The sequence below is a fragment of the Urocampus carinirostris genome, chromosome 8, assembly GCF_059441175.1.
Source record: "Urocampus carinirostris isolate Australia breed hairy pipefish chromosome 8, RoL_Ucar_1.0, whole genome shotgun sequence".
Taxonomy (NCBI): domain Eukaryota; kingdom Metazoa; phylum Chordata; class Actinopteri; order Syngnathiformes; family Syngnathidae; genus Urocampus; species Urocampus carinirostris.
In genome coordinates, this window is record NC_142356.1 from 16,790,469 (window position 1) to 16,809,675 (window position 19,207).

Consider the following 19,207-nt stretch of genomic DNA (forward strand, 5'->3'; position numbering starts at 1 on the left):
AGTTTTCAAAGCTTTGATAATAATTTTATAACTTTCATCCCAAACCGTGCCTGTGAAGGGTAGCAAAACGCTACTAGCAACACGCTCGCAACACAGTAAACGGCTCTGTTAAAAAAACATACCGTACTCCTTATAAATGACGTCATCAAGGTCGTCTTCCCCAGTATGGGAAAGAGACTATGTCATATAGACGTCGTCCCACGCTCCCTTATTCAACAACACGGTCGCAAAGTGAAGTGACGTGCGGTGGCTCTGTTTCCTTCTTTATCGGACTGCTCGATTGCATTTAGCTTGAAAGCTGCGTCATGTGCCTTTCTTTTTGCAATTTGCATGGTGAGGATATTTCTACGCTAATTTAATTTGTGCACAAGCTAAGAAGTTGCAGTCTTCCTCAGCGCATATATTCCACCGGTCTAAATCTTACCTTTTGTACTCGAGCGCCGTGTCAGGGCGGACCAGAACAGAGCAGGAGACCCCAGAGCGTTCGTTACAAGTCTTTTATTTGGGGAAGCGTACAGGGTTAGCGGGAGACGCAATGACCGTCGAACGTCAGCAGCAACGCCGTGAAGACAACTTCGGGACACGTAGCCAATCGTAGCGTGGGACGGAAGCAGGTCGAGTTTACCGGGACTGGAGAGAAGATCGTAGCGTGGAACGGAAGCAGGTCGGATCGGAGGCAGGCAGAATCAGGTAAACAAGTCAAAAAAGACACAGGAAAATCAGGCGAGTCAAACGGGGTAAAAAGTAATCCTCCGACGAAGAGGTCTCCGCGTAGCATGCTTAAAAAGGGAACATAAACCAATCAGGAAGCGCATTCCAGCGCGCCAGATGATTACCCCAGGTGGCTCCACTTGGGTAATCATGACACGCCGCTGGCGGCCGTTAGAAAAATTACATAAATTGGCCGCAGGGTTGAACGTTTGGGAAAAAAGTAGCGGCTTATAGTCCGGAATTTACGGTCAATTACTGGGAAACCATATAAAATGACAAGTGTGGAATTAACATGCACTTATCATACAGTTTTCAAGCAGTTTTGCATAGAATACAACATTATTGATGCACTGGTAGAGAGAAGAGAAGAGACTGGCCAATGAGAATTCAGGACCCAGTCCACCTTGCAAACCAGTAAAGTAGCAAGATGGTGAACTGCGTTATAGCTGTTAGCAAATAGCATGGTTGTTTTTCGGTGTGTAAAAAAGTCGTTTTATCAAAACCCCAGTATGTAATAGTTGACCACTAGAGGGCACTGTTTTGTAATGTGAATGAAAACCAGTGCCACATAATCACTCCATAGCAGCTGGATGCCAGACAAACATGGTGCAACGTATGGGTATGATCGTTCATGTTTTTTCCCTAATATTCAAATCCATCCATCCATTATCTGCACCGCTTATCCTCAGTAGGGTCGTGGGGGTACTGAGCCCATCCCAGCTATCTTCGGGCAGTGGGCAGGGGACACCCTAAACTGGTTGCCAGCCAGTCGCAGGGCACACAGGGACAGACAATCCGCTCGCTCATTCACACCTAGGGACAATTTGGACCGACCAATTAACCTGACATGCATGTTTTTGGAATGTGGGAGGAAACCGGAGTGCCCGGAGGAAACCCACGTAAGCACGGGGAGAACATGTAAACTCCACACAGGAAGTTTGAGCTCATGACCTCAGAACTGTGCCACACTTGCGCTAACCACTGCGCCGCCATGCTTCCTAATATTTAAATCATTATTCATTTTATATTTATTGAACGAAAGTTTCTTGTACCACTAGGAGGCACTAAATAATACACACTATCCCTTTAACCTTAACATTTACAGTGTTGAGTTTCCTTGTGGTTCAGTAGTATAGCTCGCTGGCTAAAATTAGTTTAGCATATGCATTAGATTAGCCATTTTTTTATGTCAGCTTTCAGAAGGTCAACGTTTCAATTGAATGTGTTGCCGACGCCCTCCTGCTGGATTAGATATCGTATTTCCTGTTCACAGTGTTACATGTCTTAGCGTTTGGTTGCCATCCAGTGGTTAAAAGCAGCCTGTTTCCATGGGCCAGGATCTATATCAATCCGCTTGGCGAATTTGAGAATCGGCCATGGATAAGGTGAAAATTCAGAGGTGCGCTTGTGACGGAAGTAGCCGACCACAGTCACGGCCAGCCTGCAATGAAGTGGAACCCAAACCTCCTCTTCCTCTCCCTGCAATTGTATCCGGTCTCAATAACCACGGCTATTTATACGACATGCAAATTTATGGGACGGATTTTTAGCATGCAACTGCTCGTATTTTACTTACTGATTTTTTTAAGGGTTTGTTCTGAGGCGCCTGAAGCGCATTAATGGTATGTCCTGATTCTAATGCAGGAGTCAGAAACCTTTTGGACCCAAAGAGCCATTATAGAAAAATATTAAGATTCTTGAGAGAGAGCCATGCCATTTATTTCAAGACCAATTTTAGCAAAACCGCCAAACCCGCTCTCCAGACCAAAGCAAATTTTTCAGCGCATTTAATTTTTCCGTGTGACGTTTGATGATTTGATAAAGTAAGAATAATGCCAGAGCCTGTGTCCGATATCATAAACCACTTTAAAATTGTCTCCCTACCACAGTTACTTAAGATCACCGACGCTCATTTTGACCCTAAATTTGTGTAAATATTGGTTTCAAAACAAGGTGCAAGCAGTTATTTTGTTAATATGTCACAAAAACTGTAAACAAAAACTTTATGGATGTATTTCACTGCAGTGTGGTAGGCGCGTGTGAGAGAGTGTGGAGCGTGCTGTGTTGCATAACTCCACCTATCTCTACCCCTCACCCAAAAAAATTGTACTAAGCGCTTCGCTAGCGTATCACAGTTTGTTGTTTGGGTTTTTATCAGAAAGTGTCAAAACAGTGAACATCCATTACCTAATCTGGTACAATATAAAGGATTCTGTAGCGAGTTACAGCCAAAACAGGGTCTGTTGGCGTGTCACCTTGACTTTAAACTGGAGTTAAAACTGTGCCCTTTATAGACTGGATCGGACATTATGTAAGATTTGATTGGTTTTGGCTAAACACTACGGTAGAATTTAGACAGTCAGCATTTTATCCCCAAGCCATATGTACTCATGAAAAGAGGCATATATGGGTTGCGAGCCATAGGTTTCAGACCACTGTTCTAATGTAACCCCCTTTGAAAAGCAATTTAGAAATACCATATTTTCATGACCATAAAGGGCAGAGCCTCGGTAGATGGTTCTATTTCTGTATTTAACACATACACACGGCGCACCCCACGATAGGGTGTGGGAACCCTCTGCTTGCAGAAAAAGAGGCACTCAAGTTTTTCCCAGTAATCCATAACATAAAAATTTTCATCCTCTGTTTCTGACGCGAAACTTCGCTAAATCTCCATTTAGAGGTTCGCTTTCTTCACTTTGAGTGACGTTCAGAGTAACCTTCCGAAAGATCGAACAGTCCAGCCCAGGAGTCGACAATTCATTTTTTTCATTATAATCTACTCTATGTTTATGCGCCACCGTAGTCATGGTCCGAGTGGGAAAATGACACAGTGTTATGAAACTAAAGCACCAAGACGATAACAAAAACCTTTAGATTGCTAGATACGCTACGGTGTTAGCATTTATGGGTGGTACGTCTCCAAACAATGCATTGCGTGTGACGTCACGTGACCTATTAAGCTTGTGGAACATTTGTGCCGAACACGGGAGAAGGTATAAAAGTCACAGGAGATCGCATACATGGCGCATTTAGTTGGAAATGTGAGCGATCTTACAAAAACATCGGATTTCACCCAAAAATGTTGCAAGCCTTGACTCGGCCAAGGCTTGAAACTGTGACCTCCTAGTCTCATGGGTGGGCGCCCAAACCTAAGACCAGAGAGCTGGTCTCTGAGCACCCCTTTACAATGAGACACAGTGTGCAATAATAGGGCGCGCCGCACAATTTGAAGAAAATCTGAGACTTTTATGTAAAAATCGTAAAAATGTCACAAATAAGACATCATAGACATTATAGCAAGTGCCAGTCATTGCTCACCGTGGAGGGGACATGCACGCCAAAGACAGAACCTGTGATTATGATCGTTATCATAGCACGACATTGTTTGGAATTGGAAAACTAATTTTTTCCATGTTTACACTGACTCAACCCTTTTGACAGTGAGATCCATAAACGAGGAATTTTGGCCAAGTTCTTTTCCCTCCTGTGACAATCGCTCGCTTCCTGGGATGATTGGAAACCTTGGTGTTCCAGGTGGCAAGCTACCCGAGACAAGGGAAGAAAGCTGAGCAAGAAGAATCAAGTTAAAACTACCGTTTTGGCCTCTGTCAGTGAGTTCAGGCTGTGGAATGCAAGCCATAGATTTAAGGTCACTGTGAGCCATTTAGCCCTTGGGCTAATTAAGACAATCTACAAGTACCTTAGCCCAGTGGTTCTCGAATAGTGGGTCTGGGGCAAGGGCCTCTGTGAAGAAGATACGGGCGCATTTGATTTCGGGACTTTTTTAAAAATTTCCTAAAATAAAGTGCAATTGCACCTCCACTCCACTAGCTCGCAGAGTGTTTTGTTTGCATTTAGCCACCCTGCAATGCATTAAGCACAGAGTATAAGCATATTTATGAAGTGTAGACACGAAGTGTAGCAGACACTCAAATGACCCCATGAAAAAAATGATACCACGAATGCAGAGACAGGCGAAGAGAGACCGGGTGAAGAAACAAACATAAGTTAGGACAGTGCTTCTCAGTTTCTTGCCGTCAGTCTCCAACTTTAGAGGAAGAAATATCTCCCACTACCAACCCCTCCCCCAACAATTGCTCGATTTTAGTGGTAACACGACAATTCTGTCCGTGCAAAATTGAAGTCTTATCAGCGTGATTGGGTTGTAATGACTTGAAGTAACGGCTTAATTTGTTTGGCTTTAAGCTGTTGGCTGTCAACATTTTTAGCATGCAAAACACACAGCTTTTTGTCTGTATCCTTCTGTGGTGGCAGTGAAGTGCTATGTACGCTTTGTCAAACCTCCTTGTCTTAGTTTTTGGGAAAGACTATTCTTTGTCTTTTTCGGCCATCCTTCTTTGCCTGTCTCCTCATCGGGGTTAAATATTTTTTAATGGGGTCGCTTATTGTCTAAACTTCATGTACTCTCTGCTATATAAAGTGCCTGGAGGCTAAATGTAGACAAAACACTCCAACTAGAACACGGCTGTGCCCTGGTGTAGTGGAGGTGCAGTTGCACTTCATTCTAGGAAAGTTAAAAAAATGGTTCCCCAAAGCTAAACGTGCCCATGTCCCTGTTGACAGAGCCTTGCGTCCCTCCAGGGGGTCCCAACTCACAATTTCAGAACCACTGAGCTAAGACGATGATGGACAAAGCCTTAGTAGAACTTCACTGCGACCACGGAGGGAGAAGAGCAAAGACTGGTGTGCTTGCTATGTTAAAAATGTTGGCAGAGGACAGCATGAAGCCAAATAAATTAACCAGTCACTTAAAGACATTATACCCCATTCACACTGATAAGACGCCACCAATATTACGTGCCCACTTAAAAAAGGAGAGGATTTCTTCTTCAGAGAGTGGTAATACAGAAAATAATTGAGAAGCACTTAGCCCCTTAACCGTGTATGACTTGTACTATACAGAAAGCTAGATTATGGGATAATGCCATTTCAGGCATGATCATGTTTGGCGACTCTAAAAATAAAGAGGAACTGTGAATAAATTATCTCAGTTTGGCCAAAATAAATACATAATTAGATCTATATGAAGAAAATGGAATCTTTCATGAATGCTACTTACTGGAATTAATTGTTGTGAGCCATTTTCTGATTATCGCGTTGGTAATATTAAAAACATAATTGTATATATGTCGTCGTATTGTGTAGTGGAGGGGTCTCCAACATGTTGCCAGTGGGCACCAGGTAGCCCCGTAAGAATACCTGAGTAGCCCGCGGAATGGTTTTAAAACTATATCAAGGATCATTGAGACTTTCTAGGAAATTTGATTTCTATCTGCAATGATGTTAAGTGGTTGACTTAGCCAATTTTAACCTCAAATAATTAAAACTTGGTAATAAAATAGTAATAACATACTAACAACATTTTAGAAATGCATATCAAAATGGTAGCCCTTCGCGCTAATAAATAACAAAAAAGTGGCTCTTAGCTTCAAAAAGCTTAGCGAATTCTGGTTTGGTACAACCAAAAATGAGCACTACAAGCACAAAGAAGATAAATAACTACGGAGACTCAGACCGCACCTTCCATTTATCCATCCATTATCCGCACCGCTTATCTGAAATAGGGCCGCGGGGGTGCTGGAGCCCATCTTAGCTATCTTGGGACAGTGGGCAGGGGACATCCTGAACTGGTCGCAGGGTACACAGGGACAGACAACTCACTCGGTCTTTCACACCTAGGGACAATTTGGACCAGCCAATTAACCTGACATGCATGTTTCAGCCACGGGGAGAACATACAAACTCCACACGGGGAAGCCGCAGTAGCTGACCTTGAACTCTGAACCTCCGTACCGTGGGGCTGCACGCTAACCACCCCGGTGCCACGCCGTGGAATTATTTTTTTGCCCAGCCTTTCCCAAGTTTTTTTGGGGTACCCTTAGCAGAAAGATGGCTGACAATTCCGTCAAATTCCTCCAAGTGAGGCTCATGTTATGTAAAATGAAATCTAATTTCTTGACTTACAAGACCTGTTTATATGACAGTTCATTTATGTGTGCTTATTATTTAAATATTGTTTTCTTTTTATGAATTCGGGTTTTACCAATAGGAGGTGCTAAATAATTCACAATATCTGTTTCAGCTCAGAACCTTTTTCAAATCAGTCTTTAAAAATAAGAGACAATTATAGAACATGCCTCCTTTTATGGCAAAAACGCGCACTTACAAAATACACTAAAAAAACGCAACATGTTTATGAAAATTGTTTGAAAAACATGTTGTCTTCTTCATTTATGATGTCTGTGTTTTTTCTATTGTTATCAGGGATATTTTTCCCAAAACCTTTCTAAAATTTGACATGAATAATGTTAGAGACAAATTCAACAGTTATGGCTTTTTAAATTTACATTTTTTTTCCAAAATACATTCACATGCTAAAACTTGAAATTGTGTAGCTTGTAAAACACTGGATTTTGCATTTTAGATAAAGCAAAGAAACAGTTATTTTCTAATTTAAAAATATGAATAGAAATATATATTTTATTTGGACAGCAAAGCTGCAGAAATATTTTCCCGAAATTGGTGTTCCCAACAGTGCTTTGGAACTATTTTTTTTTCTAAAAACTTTATTTTAAGAACACTAAAAGGTTGAAGGCAGATTAAGATGACTAAAGTACAAAGGAGGATTAATATAAAAAAAAACAATATTTTAATTATTTTACAGAAGATTTTCACCGAACTTACCACAAATACTTGACGCAAATTAAAACAATTCAAATATCTTCCCGATACTTTACTGTCATGATACCGATATGCTTCACCTGTGTCTGCTCCTTTGGCGCCAACTGCCTCGGACTCTGATTGGCTCTCTGTCCCCATTTAAATCCACTACTATTAGTCCCCTGTTGTCAGTCCGTCTGCGAACCTCAGTTTACACTAGGCAAGCCCTTTTTTCGACCCCAACTCCAACCTGTTTTTTGCTCCTGTCTGTACCCCGGCTTCAACCCATTTTTGATCCTGACCACGTCTACTCTCCCGTCCCGGCTTTTGACCTTTTTTGTCCCCGACCACGTCTACTCTGCTTTCCTGGCTTACGACTCGCTTAAGACCCCGACCATGTTTTTGCTCTCCTGTCCCAGCTACTGTCCCGTTTTCCGTTCCCGACACCACCATCGCTCGCCACGGAAGTCCCACTTCCGCGTTCAGAGCGACCTGCTTCCCGTGCCCAGCGATCACCACATCGTGGGGGCAACCCTATCCGTTCTTTTAATAAAACTGAGAAAAACGTAACGCAAGTGGGTCCTGTCTCCGTTCAGGTCCTGACACTTTACATGACATTGTGCTAAGCATCATTTGCCATTACGTAAACAATTGATCAGAATTCTTTAAAGTGCTCATCAGGTTAGCAATATAGCTTAGAAGGGGCGCCAAATAAACTTCCGTCACGATGGGAATGTGAACGAAATTCACGGGTGACTGAGTGGAAAAAAAACTCTTTGGTGTGTTGGTTTCTATAGTTACACTCTTGCAAGTCTTTATTTCCGTCCAGTCAAGTGAGGAGGCCGAGAGATTTATTTTAAAAAAGGGTGATATGGAATGCGCGCGGCATTCTAGGTATTTGGCCAACGTTTCAGGTCAAGTTTACGATGTCATTGCGGCCAAATTTGTGCCAAATTACAGTTACTATGCTGTATTTTAAACAGTTTCTCTGTTCACAAGGTAGCCTAATATGTACTTTGAAATTATGAATGCTATACTGTAAAAAAAAACCTGCAGAAATTATAAGAAAACTGTGAAACTCTCACTCTCTTTGTACTATCTGAGAAAGCCACCTGTATTTATACCAGTATTTTTATCTGAAAATCACACTGGTAAATAGGAATGTATTACTTGCATATAATTTTACATGAGAATCTCACAGTTAAGCAACATTAGGGGTTTTGGTCTGTTTCCTTTGGTTGCCATCCCACCTGTTTTACCAGTTGATGCCCAAAATATAACACGAGCTCTGGTGCCGGGACGCCCCAATGACAGGAACTGTCCCACTAGAGACTCGTAAAACTCATAATAACCGACAACCGTAGAAAAGTAGATATTGTTACATTTACTCATGTATTTACATATTAAAATGAGGACTAATATTCTATTGTGAGGTTAATAAAGGTTTGGTAGAAAATATGTCATTTCACAGTTTTTTGCTGTACTGTATAGTGATATTCTTAGAAACACTCAAACGCTTTATCCTAAAATCCTTTAAATAGTGGTGCACTTAAGCAACTGTTAGCTATTAGACAAAGAATTAGAACACAAAAAAAACATTCCACTAAATTATGTCCCTGCACTAAAGTTGACACCTCCCCCACTCTTCCCATATCCCAAAATCTTTTTTTTAGTATAGAAGGTTGTCTCTCTTGGTTGGAAGAGCACTTTCACAACCTCCTCCAATGGTCTTTCTTTATTTAGCTGCAGGGGCAGGAGGCTCACCCTCAGCCCCCTGCCTTCTTTTCCCCTTGTGCTGACAGGGGGGTGGGTCCAACGAGGATCCCTGTCTACAGTTTCATTATTACCTGCTCAGCCCGAGGAGCACTCACCACACTTGTGTGTCTGTGTCAGGCTAAAGAGAGAGGACCAGAAAGTTTCATGTTTTCCTTTTTTTGTAATTGAAATTGTGATTATATGTTATTTCGAACACTAAGCGAATTTTAGGAAAAGGGAAGTGGACATGGCAGCTAGTCTGCAAAGTTCACACTGGAGATGCCTCCTGCTCATGCTTGGTGTGTGTTTGGCCTCGGCTGAGCCTTTTAACCAAGCGCTCCTCTACCAGTACAAAGCAGGACCTAATGAGGACAACATCATCATCGCCAACAACGGGATCAGAGTTCCCCTGGGGAAGTCCGTCTTTTTGGATCCTTTGAATGACTTGGTGACAGATGTTCAACCTGGGGATCGTTGCCACATAACAGTTTTGGACAATGACCCACTGTCTCAGAGACCAGGGATGCTGACTCCCAAAAAGTTCCCTTGTTCCTTTGGACCGGATGAAGTGAAATATACCCATATGGGGTCAAGGAGCCCCAGCACGGACCGGGTAAAGCTACAGTTGCGCTATGACTCCCACACGGAAACTGTGGTGATCCCTTTCATGCTGGAAGTGGAGGTTGTTTTTCAGCAGCTGGAGGTTCTCACCAGGAATATGCCTCTCAATGTAGAAAAGCTCAATGGCGAAAGTGGCCCCATTGACAAGAAGGCATTGGAGTTTTCCTACGAGGATGGTGTCACGAAGTGCAAGATTGCCACGCTGGTAGTTCCTGGAGGTCTCCCCAGGTATGGCACTCTTATCAATAATCCCAACAATGGGAAAATGGTCGACTGTGATGAATTTGTGAAGCTGGGCATTCGTTACAAGCACACAGCTAGGACCAATTCGCCGAACAGAGACTACATTCCTATGGTGGTAGAGCTGCAAGATAACGACGGAAACATGATAATACAAGAGCATTTCCAAATGATGGTTCGGATCAGGGAAGGAGCAGAAAACACGCCGCCGAAACCTAGCTTTGTGTCCATGATGATGATGGAGGTGGATCAGTTCGTGATGACCGCTATCACTGCCGACATGCTGGCCGCTGAAGATGTGGAATCTGACCCGGACGAATTAATCTTTAATGTAACTTCTCCATTGGGGCCTGAGCAAGGCTACATCATCAGCACAGATGACCAGAACATGCCGATCACCTCCTTCTACCAGAGAGACATAAAAGATCTCAAAATAGCTTATAAGCCTCCTTCAGGTGACTCTGAAGTAGAAAGGATCTTCCAGCTCGAGTTTGAAATTGTAGACACGGATGGCGCCGTGTCCGACACTTTTGCTTTTATGATTGTGGTTAAGCCTATGAACACCATGGCCCCTGTGGCTACAAAAAACACAGGCCAGCTTCTGTTTGAGGGGCAATCAAGAGCTCTTTCTAGTGCACAGAATTTAGAAATTAGTGATGAAGACAACCTGGAGGATGTGAAGATCACCGTAATTGACGGTCTAAAGCATGGGCAACTCAGGGTGCTTGGGGGTCGCAGGAAATACTTCACACCTGCTGATTTGGATGCTGGACTTGTGGTATACCAGCATGATGGGAGTGACACGTACAGTGACAACATCATTTTCCGCATGACGGATGGCCGGCATGAAGTTGAGTTTTTATTTCCAATCACTATCGTCCCAACTGACGATGAACCTCCCATCATTAACGCAAATACCGGGCTGGTGCTGTTCAAGAACGAAGTCATGCAGATTTCTCCATTTATTCTGAGTGCCACAGACATTGACTCAGAGGACTCATCCATTAAGTTCATCCTTGAGGCGCCTTATTCTAGTGTAGGGGAGTTCCTGCTCAGACAAGTAGAGCCCCCTTCCAATCCCTCCCTGTGGAAATTCAGTGCGACGGATGAAATGTTTGAGCAGGTGGTGACTGAATGGTTCCAGCAGGACATCATGGATGGGAAACTATTCTACCGCCATGTTGGAAGTCACAGCACCACAACTGTTGTTGATCAGTATGTATTCCGTGTCCAGGATGATAATGACCCTCCCAATCAATCTGGCGAGCAATTGTTTACAGTCAAAATCCACCCCATAGATGATCTGGCCCCAGAACTTTGCCCCAGCACAACTCTCCACATGACAGTCAAAGAGTATGAACTGACATACTTCAGAAAACTATTTTTATGTTACACTGACCTAGACTCCGACGACCGAGACCTAAAATACACAATAACCAAGTCTCCGACTGACACAGATGAGAACAACCCTGTGCCCCTGGGTGACATTGTCCTGACAGATGACCCTGATGTTGTAATCACTGAGTTTACACAGGCACAGGTCAATCACCACAAAGTGGCATACAGACCACCTGACCAGGAGCTTGGCATCACTCCCAAAGTTTGTCAGTTTACGTTCATTGTGGAGGACACTTCGGGAAACACCGCAGACGGACTTTTCACAATTTTCTTGCAGCCAGTAGACAACAAACCCCCGCTTATTACAAACCCAGGTTTTAGTATCATGGAAAGCGAGTCGTACCTCATCACCAGTAAAGATCTGCATGCCACAGACACTGATACAGATGATGAAAATATTATTTTCACATTGAGCCAAATTCCAAAACACGGGCGGTTGCAGTATTTAGGCATCGATATGTCAGACGGAGAAACCTTTGTTCTTCAAGATATCGCAAATGGCCGCTTAGTTTACACGCACAACGGTGAAGAAACTCTCAAGGATGTCATCAAGCTGGATGTAAGTGATGGTTTCCATGAAGTGCCCATCAACATCAAGATCACTGTGGACCCAGTAGATGACGAGACCCCCACCATCATGCTTCCCTCTGGTGTGGTAGGCGCATCCATTGACGTGTTAGAGAATGGCGCAACGGAAATCACAAGCAACGTAATCAAGGGCCGTGATGATGACACGGACGACCTCATGTTGATGTTTATTGTAGAGGAGCCCCCCAGGCTCGGTGAAATCCTGGTCAATGGCGCCCCTGCTGAGAGGTTCACGCAAGCTGACATCATCAATGGAGTGGTGGTGTATGCGCATACCTCTGGGGAAATTGGAGCGGTTAAAGTACACGATTCCTTCAACCTCACTCTGTCTGATTTGTCTGAACAGTGGGTGGTCGGTGGCAACAAAGTCCAAGGAGTGACAGTGGATGTCACCATATTGCCAGTTGACAGCATCCCACCAATTGTTAGTGTCGGGGGCCAGTTTGTTGTCATTGAAGGTGAGAAAAACGTGATCACTCTGGACCAAATACAAGCGGAGGACATTGACACAAACAGCGAAGACATCCTCTGCACCATCATCGTTCAGCCATCATCTGGCTACGTGGAAAATATCTCTCCGGCTCCCGGCTCGGAGAAATCCCGGGATGGGATGGCCATTACGGCCTTTACTATTAAGGACATATTTGCCGGGCATATATACTATGTCCAAAGCATCCACAAAGGTGTTGAACCTGTGGAAGACCGCTTCACCTTCCGCTGCTCGGATGGAATCAACTTTTCTGAACGACACATTTTTCCAGTCGTCATAATTCCAGCAAATGACGAGAAGCCGGAAATCTTTATTCGTGAGTTCATAGTGATGGAAGGCATGAGTTTGGTAATTGACACGCCCATCCTGAATGCAGCTGATGCCGACATTCCCGATGACGACTTGTATTTTGAGATTGTAAAAAACCCTGAACACGGCAAAATAGTTCAACAACTTAGCACTGGCACCGTCCCGGTGGATAGGTTTGACTTGGAACGGATCAAGGAGGCCTCTAATATAATCTATGAGCATGATGATTCAGAGACCAAAGAGGACAGCTTTATGATACAACTCTCAGATGGGAAACACACGGTGGAAAAGAGAGTGCTCATCATGGTCATTCCGGTTGATGACGAAACGCCTAGGATGACGATTAACGATGGTCTTGAGGTTGAGATAGGCGAGACTAAAGTTATCGACAACCGGATTCTGAAGGCAACCGATCTGGACTCCGAAGACAGCACGCTTGTTTACATTTTGCGATACGGTCCGACCCAAGGCTACCTTCAGCGCATTAGTAAATTTGGCAAAGTACTCGGTAATATAACTTTTGGTATGAACTTCACGCAGGATGAGGTTGACAAGCAGCATATACAGTACGTGCACACTGGCCAGGAAGGAATTAGAGACCTGCTCAAATTTGATGTCACAGATGGCCTAAATGCCCTCATTGATCGCTACTTCTACATTAACATTGGGAGCATTGACATGGTCTTCCCAGAGGTCATTAACAAAGGAGTGACACTGAAAGAAGGCGGCAAAGTTACCCTGACCACTGACCTCCTCAGCACTAGCGATATCAACAGCCCAGATGAGTTCCTTAGCTTTAGCATTACACGGGCCCCTAGCAGAGGTCATCTGGAGTGCACCGATTACCCCGGCATACCTATTTCCACCTTCACCCAACTGCAGCTTGCCGGCAACAAAATTTACTACATTCATACATCAGACGATGAGATAAAAATGGACAGCTTTGAGTTTGAGGTGACGGATGGCTACAACCCAATCTTTCGCACCTTCAGGGTGTCCATCACTGATGTGGACAACAAGAAGCCCGTCTTGACCATTAGCAAACTGGTCGTTGAAGAAGGTGAAACCAAGCTCATTACCCCGTTCGAACTGACGGTGGAAGATCGCGACACACCGGACCACCTTCTACGTTTCGTGGTGACACAGGTGCCGGTGCACGGGCAGCTGCTTTTTAACAACTCTCGGCCTATCACAACATTCACCAAACAGGACTTGAACGAGAACATGGTCAGCTACAAGCATGACGGCACTGAGACCAACGAGGACAGCTTTTCGTTCACGGTCACTGATGGCACCCACACTGACTTCTACGTACTCCCTGACACTATTTACGAGACGCGCAAGCCACAGATGATGACCATTCACATCAACACGGTAGACAACGGCGTGCCGCAGATCGTAGTCAACAAGGCAGCAGGCTCGCTCAGGCTACTATCATCAGGGCACATTGGCTTTCTGATCACCAGCAAGGCCCTACGATCGGAGGACCGTGACAGCAAACAGGATGTGCTTAAGTATACTCTGACGGAGCTGCCAAAGCATGGCTTCATCATAAACTCTGCCAAAGGCAACGACAGCATCAGTACCTTCACACAAGGTATGAGCACAATCTAATGACCTTCTACTTCACAAAATTCTAAGTCACTAAATACAGGGCCTATATAGACTATGTCTTCCTTAACGTTTAAATTACACTTGACAATTTAAGCCTCATGTGCCACCAACAGCTGATATCAACGACATGAAGATCAGCTACGTCTTGTTTGATGGAAGCAACGCCACTAGCGACGTATTCTACTTCACCATCGAGGACAACGGTAGGAAACATTTAACTGTCTCTGTAGTGGCCCATTTTGACCTAAAAATGTCAGCGTTGCTAATGTGTTTGCAACGAAAATATTTAAAGTGGTTGGCTGTGTCTGTCACTTGATATAGAACATCCTTTTTACTTCCAGGTTAACTGGAGGAGGGTTTTAAGGATGTTGGGTTAGAAGTTTAGTCAAGACACAACGTGAGCCAAAAAACTGACTCTAACAAGTGATGGGCAGTTGGGATGGCCTTTTGCCGTAAACAAGATTTGAACCTAACTTTTTAGGCCTGAAATTTGCTTTGAAGGGGGATTACCTCATGTGCGGTCCGTTCACAAGGATTTTTCATTTTGCTCATATTGAGGTTTTTGAGTTTTTCCTTGCCCTCATCTAGGTTTTACATCAGGGGATGGTGTAATAATAGTCTGTAGTTTGCAATAATCTGTGGTCTGTGCAGCCCTTTGAGACTCTTTGTGATTAAGGACTATACTAATGATAAAATTAAATATGTTTTGCACATTCAATTTGAACGAAGTCTCTTGCTGACTTGAAGTATCCACTCTATATTTTGTAATCCAAGCCTGGAAAATGGCATTACGTCCATACATAAATTCTATGGATTCTAAATATATATTCATAGCACAGGCTGGGCATTAAAAAGTGACAGGTGGCCCTCACTATTTAAGCCACAGCTTACGTATATGAAATAATTCAAAGTGCTGTTCGTAAATATGAAATTGTCAGAATTTGGCACAAAGGGCCTTCGTACGATTCATTTATTTTTATGAAGGCTCTGTAGCTGTGGCTGACCCAACATCTAAGCAACGACAAAACTATAGAAGTAGAGATGACGTCAATACGCCACAAATGGTGCAGCAACACATGCAGAAAAATAGTATGTACGTCATCACAGTACGCCATCACGGTCATGCATTCTTTATCATCTACAAGGAACAACAAATACTAGTTCAGTCCTGTTAAGTTGAGTGGAGCTGAGATGTATCCATGATTAGTACGTATGGTTCTGTTTTTTTCTACCCTCTGATGGTAGCACACATAAAAGACATGGTTTCATTCTTTTCAAATATATTTCATATTGTTATTATTATATATCTCTTTATCAGGGGTAAGCAAACTACGGCCCGCGGTCCACATGACTTTTTCATCCGGCCCGCAAAATGTTAAAAATATAATGACAATATGCATAAAATGTTATTTTTTGTTTAAAAGTATTTTGAATGGAGATCCGTTGATTAGGCGCCTTTCCACAGTGTCCCCACTATTCAAACGAAAATGTTAAAAATATAATGACAAAATGTATAAAATGGTAAAAGAAAACGTAATGTCAAGTCATGTTAAAAATACAATAAAATGAAAAAGAAAAAGAAGAAAATAATAGATCTTTCATTTTTATATAAACACATTCTTAATTTTCCTCATGTTGAGGTTTTTGAGTTTTTCCTTGCCCTCATGTAGGTTTAAGATCAGGGGATGGTGTAATAATAGTCTGTGGTTTGCAATAATCTGAGGTCTGTACAGCCCTTTGAGACACCTTGTGATTAAGGGCTATATAAATGAACATGACTTGACTTGACTTAACACATTAATCTTGAAAAACACAGAGAATAACATTCAAATATTTATAAATCTACCCCAAAAGATAAAATAAAAATCAGTGGGAACCTTTTTTAATGCTCAACAAATTTAAAGAAAATCTGTTGATTTGGGGCCACTTCTGTCGCCAGTATCCTCACCATTCAAATAGCTGGCTATATTTTTCCTTACTTGCTATTTTTGTCATGTATTCTATAATTTATCAAGCTATTTATCAAATTTCATGAAAAAAACAATTCTGAGCTAGGCGTACTGCATTTTGAGTTTTGTATTACTTTGCTTTCATTCTGGAAGTTTGCAATACTTTAATATATCAAAACCAAAATGAATATATTTTTGCTTGGTTCCATGTTTGTCCTTATTTTTGCCTGAATGGAATTTGGCAATTGTTAATAAAAGAAAAAAAAAGGAGTCATGTCAACTCAAGTCATGTTTATTTGTGACGCCCTTAATCACAAAGAGTGTCAAAGAGCTGCACAGACCACAGATGACACCATCCCCTGATCTAAAACCTACATGAGGGCAAATAAAACACAGATATTGTCAACATAAAATATACGTTATTCAAATGCTATAGAATAGTAGTGTGTTTTAAGCCTAGATTTAAACAGCACTGGGGGTTGAAATGAGAACGCTCTCGATCCTGAGGATCTCTTCTTGGCTCTTGGGATCACTAGTAGACCAGCATTTTCAGAGCCAAGGCTAGGGACCGGAACAAAGGCGGAAATTATATCTGAAAGATATGAGGGAGTCCATGCATGATTTTGTATACTACCAACAGAACCTTAAAATCACATCTTAAGCTAACAGGGAGCCTATGCAGGTTAGCTAAAATCGGGGTAATGTGATCAAACTTTCTTGGCTTAGTTAAAAGCCTCGCTAGCATTTTGTACCAGCTGAAGGCTGTAAATAATCTTTTTTCCGCATGTATTTTCAAGTTTGAGACTGTATCAGTACCTATGAGAAATACAGTCAATAATTTATTTCCTCCCGGCCTTTTCGCCAAATTATTTTACCCATTACGATCGCGACTCAAAAAGTCTGCCCACCCTTCTCTATATGTAAGTCAGTATACGTGTTATTTTTATACTTGTGTATCATTTTTCTTTACTATAATAAATACGATTACTTTTTAAAAACATTTCTCTGGGAGGAAGCTGGGAAAAGCTGGAAGAGAATAATAAGTGTTTCTCTGTGGAGCTAAGGAATGAAAGAGGTTGGACGGAAGTCTGGGGCGTGTGGGGGATAAAGTAGGATGAACCAGGTGTATCCTTGCACTTTTGTGGGACACAAAGCTTCCACCGAAACAGCCGTGGAAAAGGACGACCAGGATAATTGGACACCTTGACACTAATAAACACACACATCCGGCACATAAGAGATAAAAAGGCGGGGGGAGGTGCAGGTGAAGACATTTTGGACGTGAACGGACATGCAGCTGGTCAGTTTGCCTTACTGACAATCTGCAAAGATTGCAAACGCAGATAAGGTCGCAAAAAGGAGTTCGGAAGGACAGCTCGCAAGAGTTGAGGACATTGCAAGTGCAAATTTTTCTGGTGTAATATAATAAACGTACAAAAAACTCTTGAATACTTTAGAACAGGGGTGTCAAACTCATTTTAATTCGGGGGCCACACGATAGAATAAACATTCTGTCGGGGGCCGGACTAATAGATTAAAGAGAAAGAAAAAAAGAGATAAAGAAATAAGAGAAAGAGGGAGGGAAAAGGAGAGAGGGTAGGACAAAGAAAGAGAAAGAGAGAGGGAGAGAGCGTGAGAAACAAAAGAGATAAAACGAGAAGTCATGAGAGAGGGGGAAAGAAAGGGAGTGGAAGAAAGAAACCCAAAGAGAAATAGAAAGACAGTAGGAGAAAAAAGAGAAAAGAAAGCGCATAGGGTAGGAAGAGAGAAAGAGAAAAGGAAAAAAGGAAATTAGAGCAAAATAAGTTAAAAAGACACGGAGAGAGAAAGAGACAAAGAGCCACAAAGGAAGAGAAAAAGAGAGACACGGAGAGTGAAAGAGACAGAGAGTGGGAGAAAAGGGGTGGAAAAAAGAGAGAGAGAAAGAGAGAGAGAGAGAGAGAGAGAGAGAGAGAGAGAGAGAGAGAGAGAGAGAGAGAGAGAGAGAGAGAGAGAGAGAGAGAGAGAGAGAGAGAGAGAGAGAGAGAGAGAGAAATAAATAAATACACAAGTACAGCGTCTTTGTGAGAGGCACCTGGCTTTGGCAACATCAAGTTGACATATTTCAACCTGCAGCTTGTTTTTCTCTTGCGCTTCTTTGGTTGTTGTCTTGCAGGCCGGATTCAATCCCTTAGCGGGCCGCCTGTTTGACACCTGTGCTTTAGAATATAAATCAGGCACATACTACACAACTAATACATAACTATTATATTGAACACTCTCTATTTCCGATTTTGTTTAAAATTACATTGATTTGGAAAATGGTATAATGTTATAAGGACTGCAATTATATAGCGTTTACGAGTCACCAAGGACCTCCAAAGCGCTTGACAGAACACTTCACTCTGTACCCATTTACACAAACACTCACACTTCGTGACAGGACCCACTTGCATTGCGTTTCTCACAAGTTTTATTAGAAGAAAGAGAAAGGGTTGCGCCCACAATCCAGTAATTGCTTTACGCTGGAAGCAGGTCGCTCTGAACGCGGAAGTGTAACTTCCGTGGTAAGCGATGGCTGTGTCGGGAACAGAAAACGGGTCAGGAGAGCAAAAACGTGGTCGGGGTCGGAAGCCAGTTGTAAGCCAGGAAAGGAGAGTAGACGTGGTCAGGATCAAAAACAGGTCAAAGCCAATAGACGGGAGCAAAAAACAGGTGTGAGTCAAGGTCCGAAAAGGCTTAAAAAGTTGTCCAACACGCAGGGACCAAAGACAAAACAAAAACAGGCTTACAGGCAATCAGAAATTCCAAACTAGGTAATACTCACAAAACAGGCTTAAAGGCACTAACTCAGAACAAACGGGCATGA

The 19,207-nt window shown here is 42.7% G+C and overlaps 1 protein-coding gene across 1 annotated transcript in view; it reads left to right on the plus strand.

Moving 5' to 3' along the window:
- The first annotated feature begins 9,397 nt into the window (after positions 1-9,397).
- frem3 (Fras1 related extracellular matrix 3) overlaps positions 9,398-19,207 on the plus strand; it is a 42,320-nt gene continuing 32,510 nt past the window's right edge. The window contains exons 1-2 of the mRNA XM_088343068.1: positions 9,398-14,393; positions 14,524-14,613. Of these exons, the coding sequence (XP_088199194.1) occupies positions 9,398-14,393; positions 14,524-14,613 (5,086 nt within the window). The remainder of the gene's footprint in view (positions 14,394-14,523; positions 14,614-19,207) is intronic.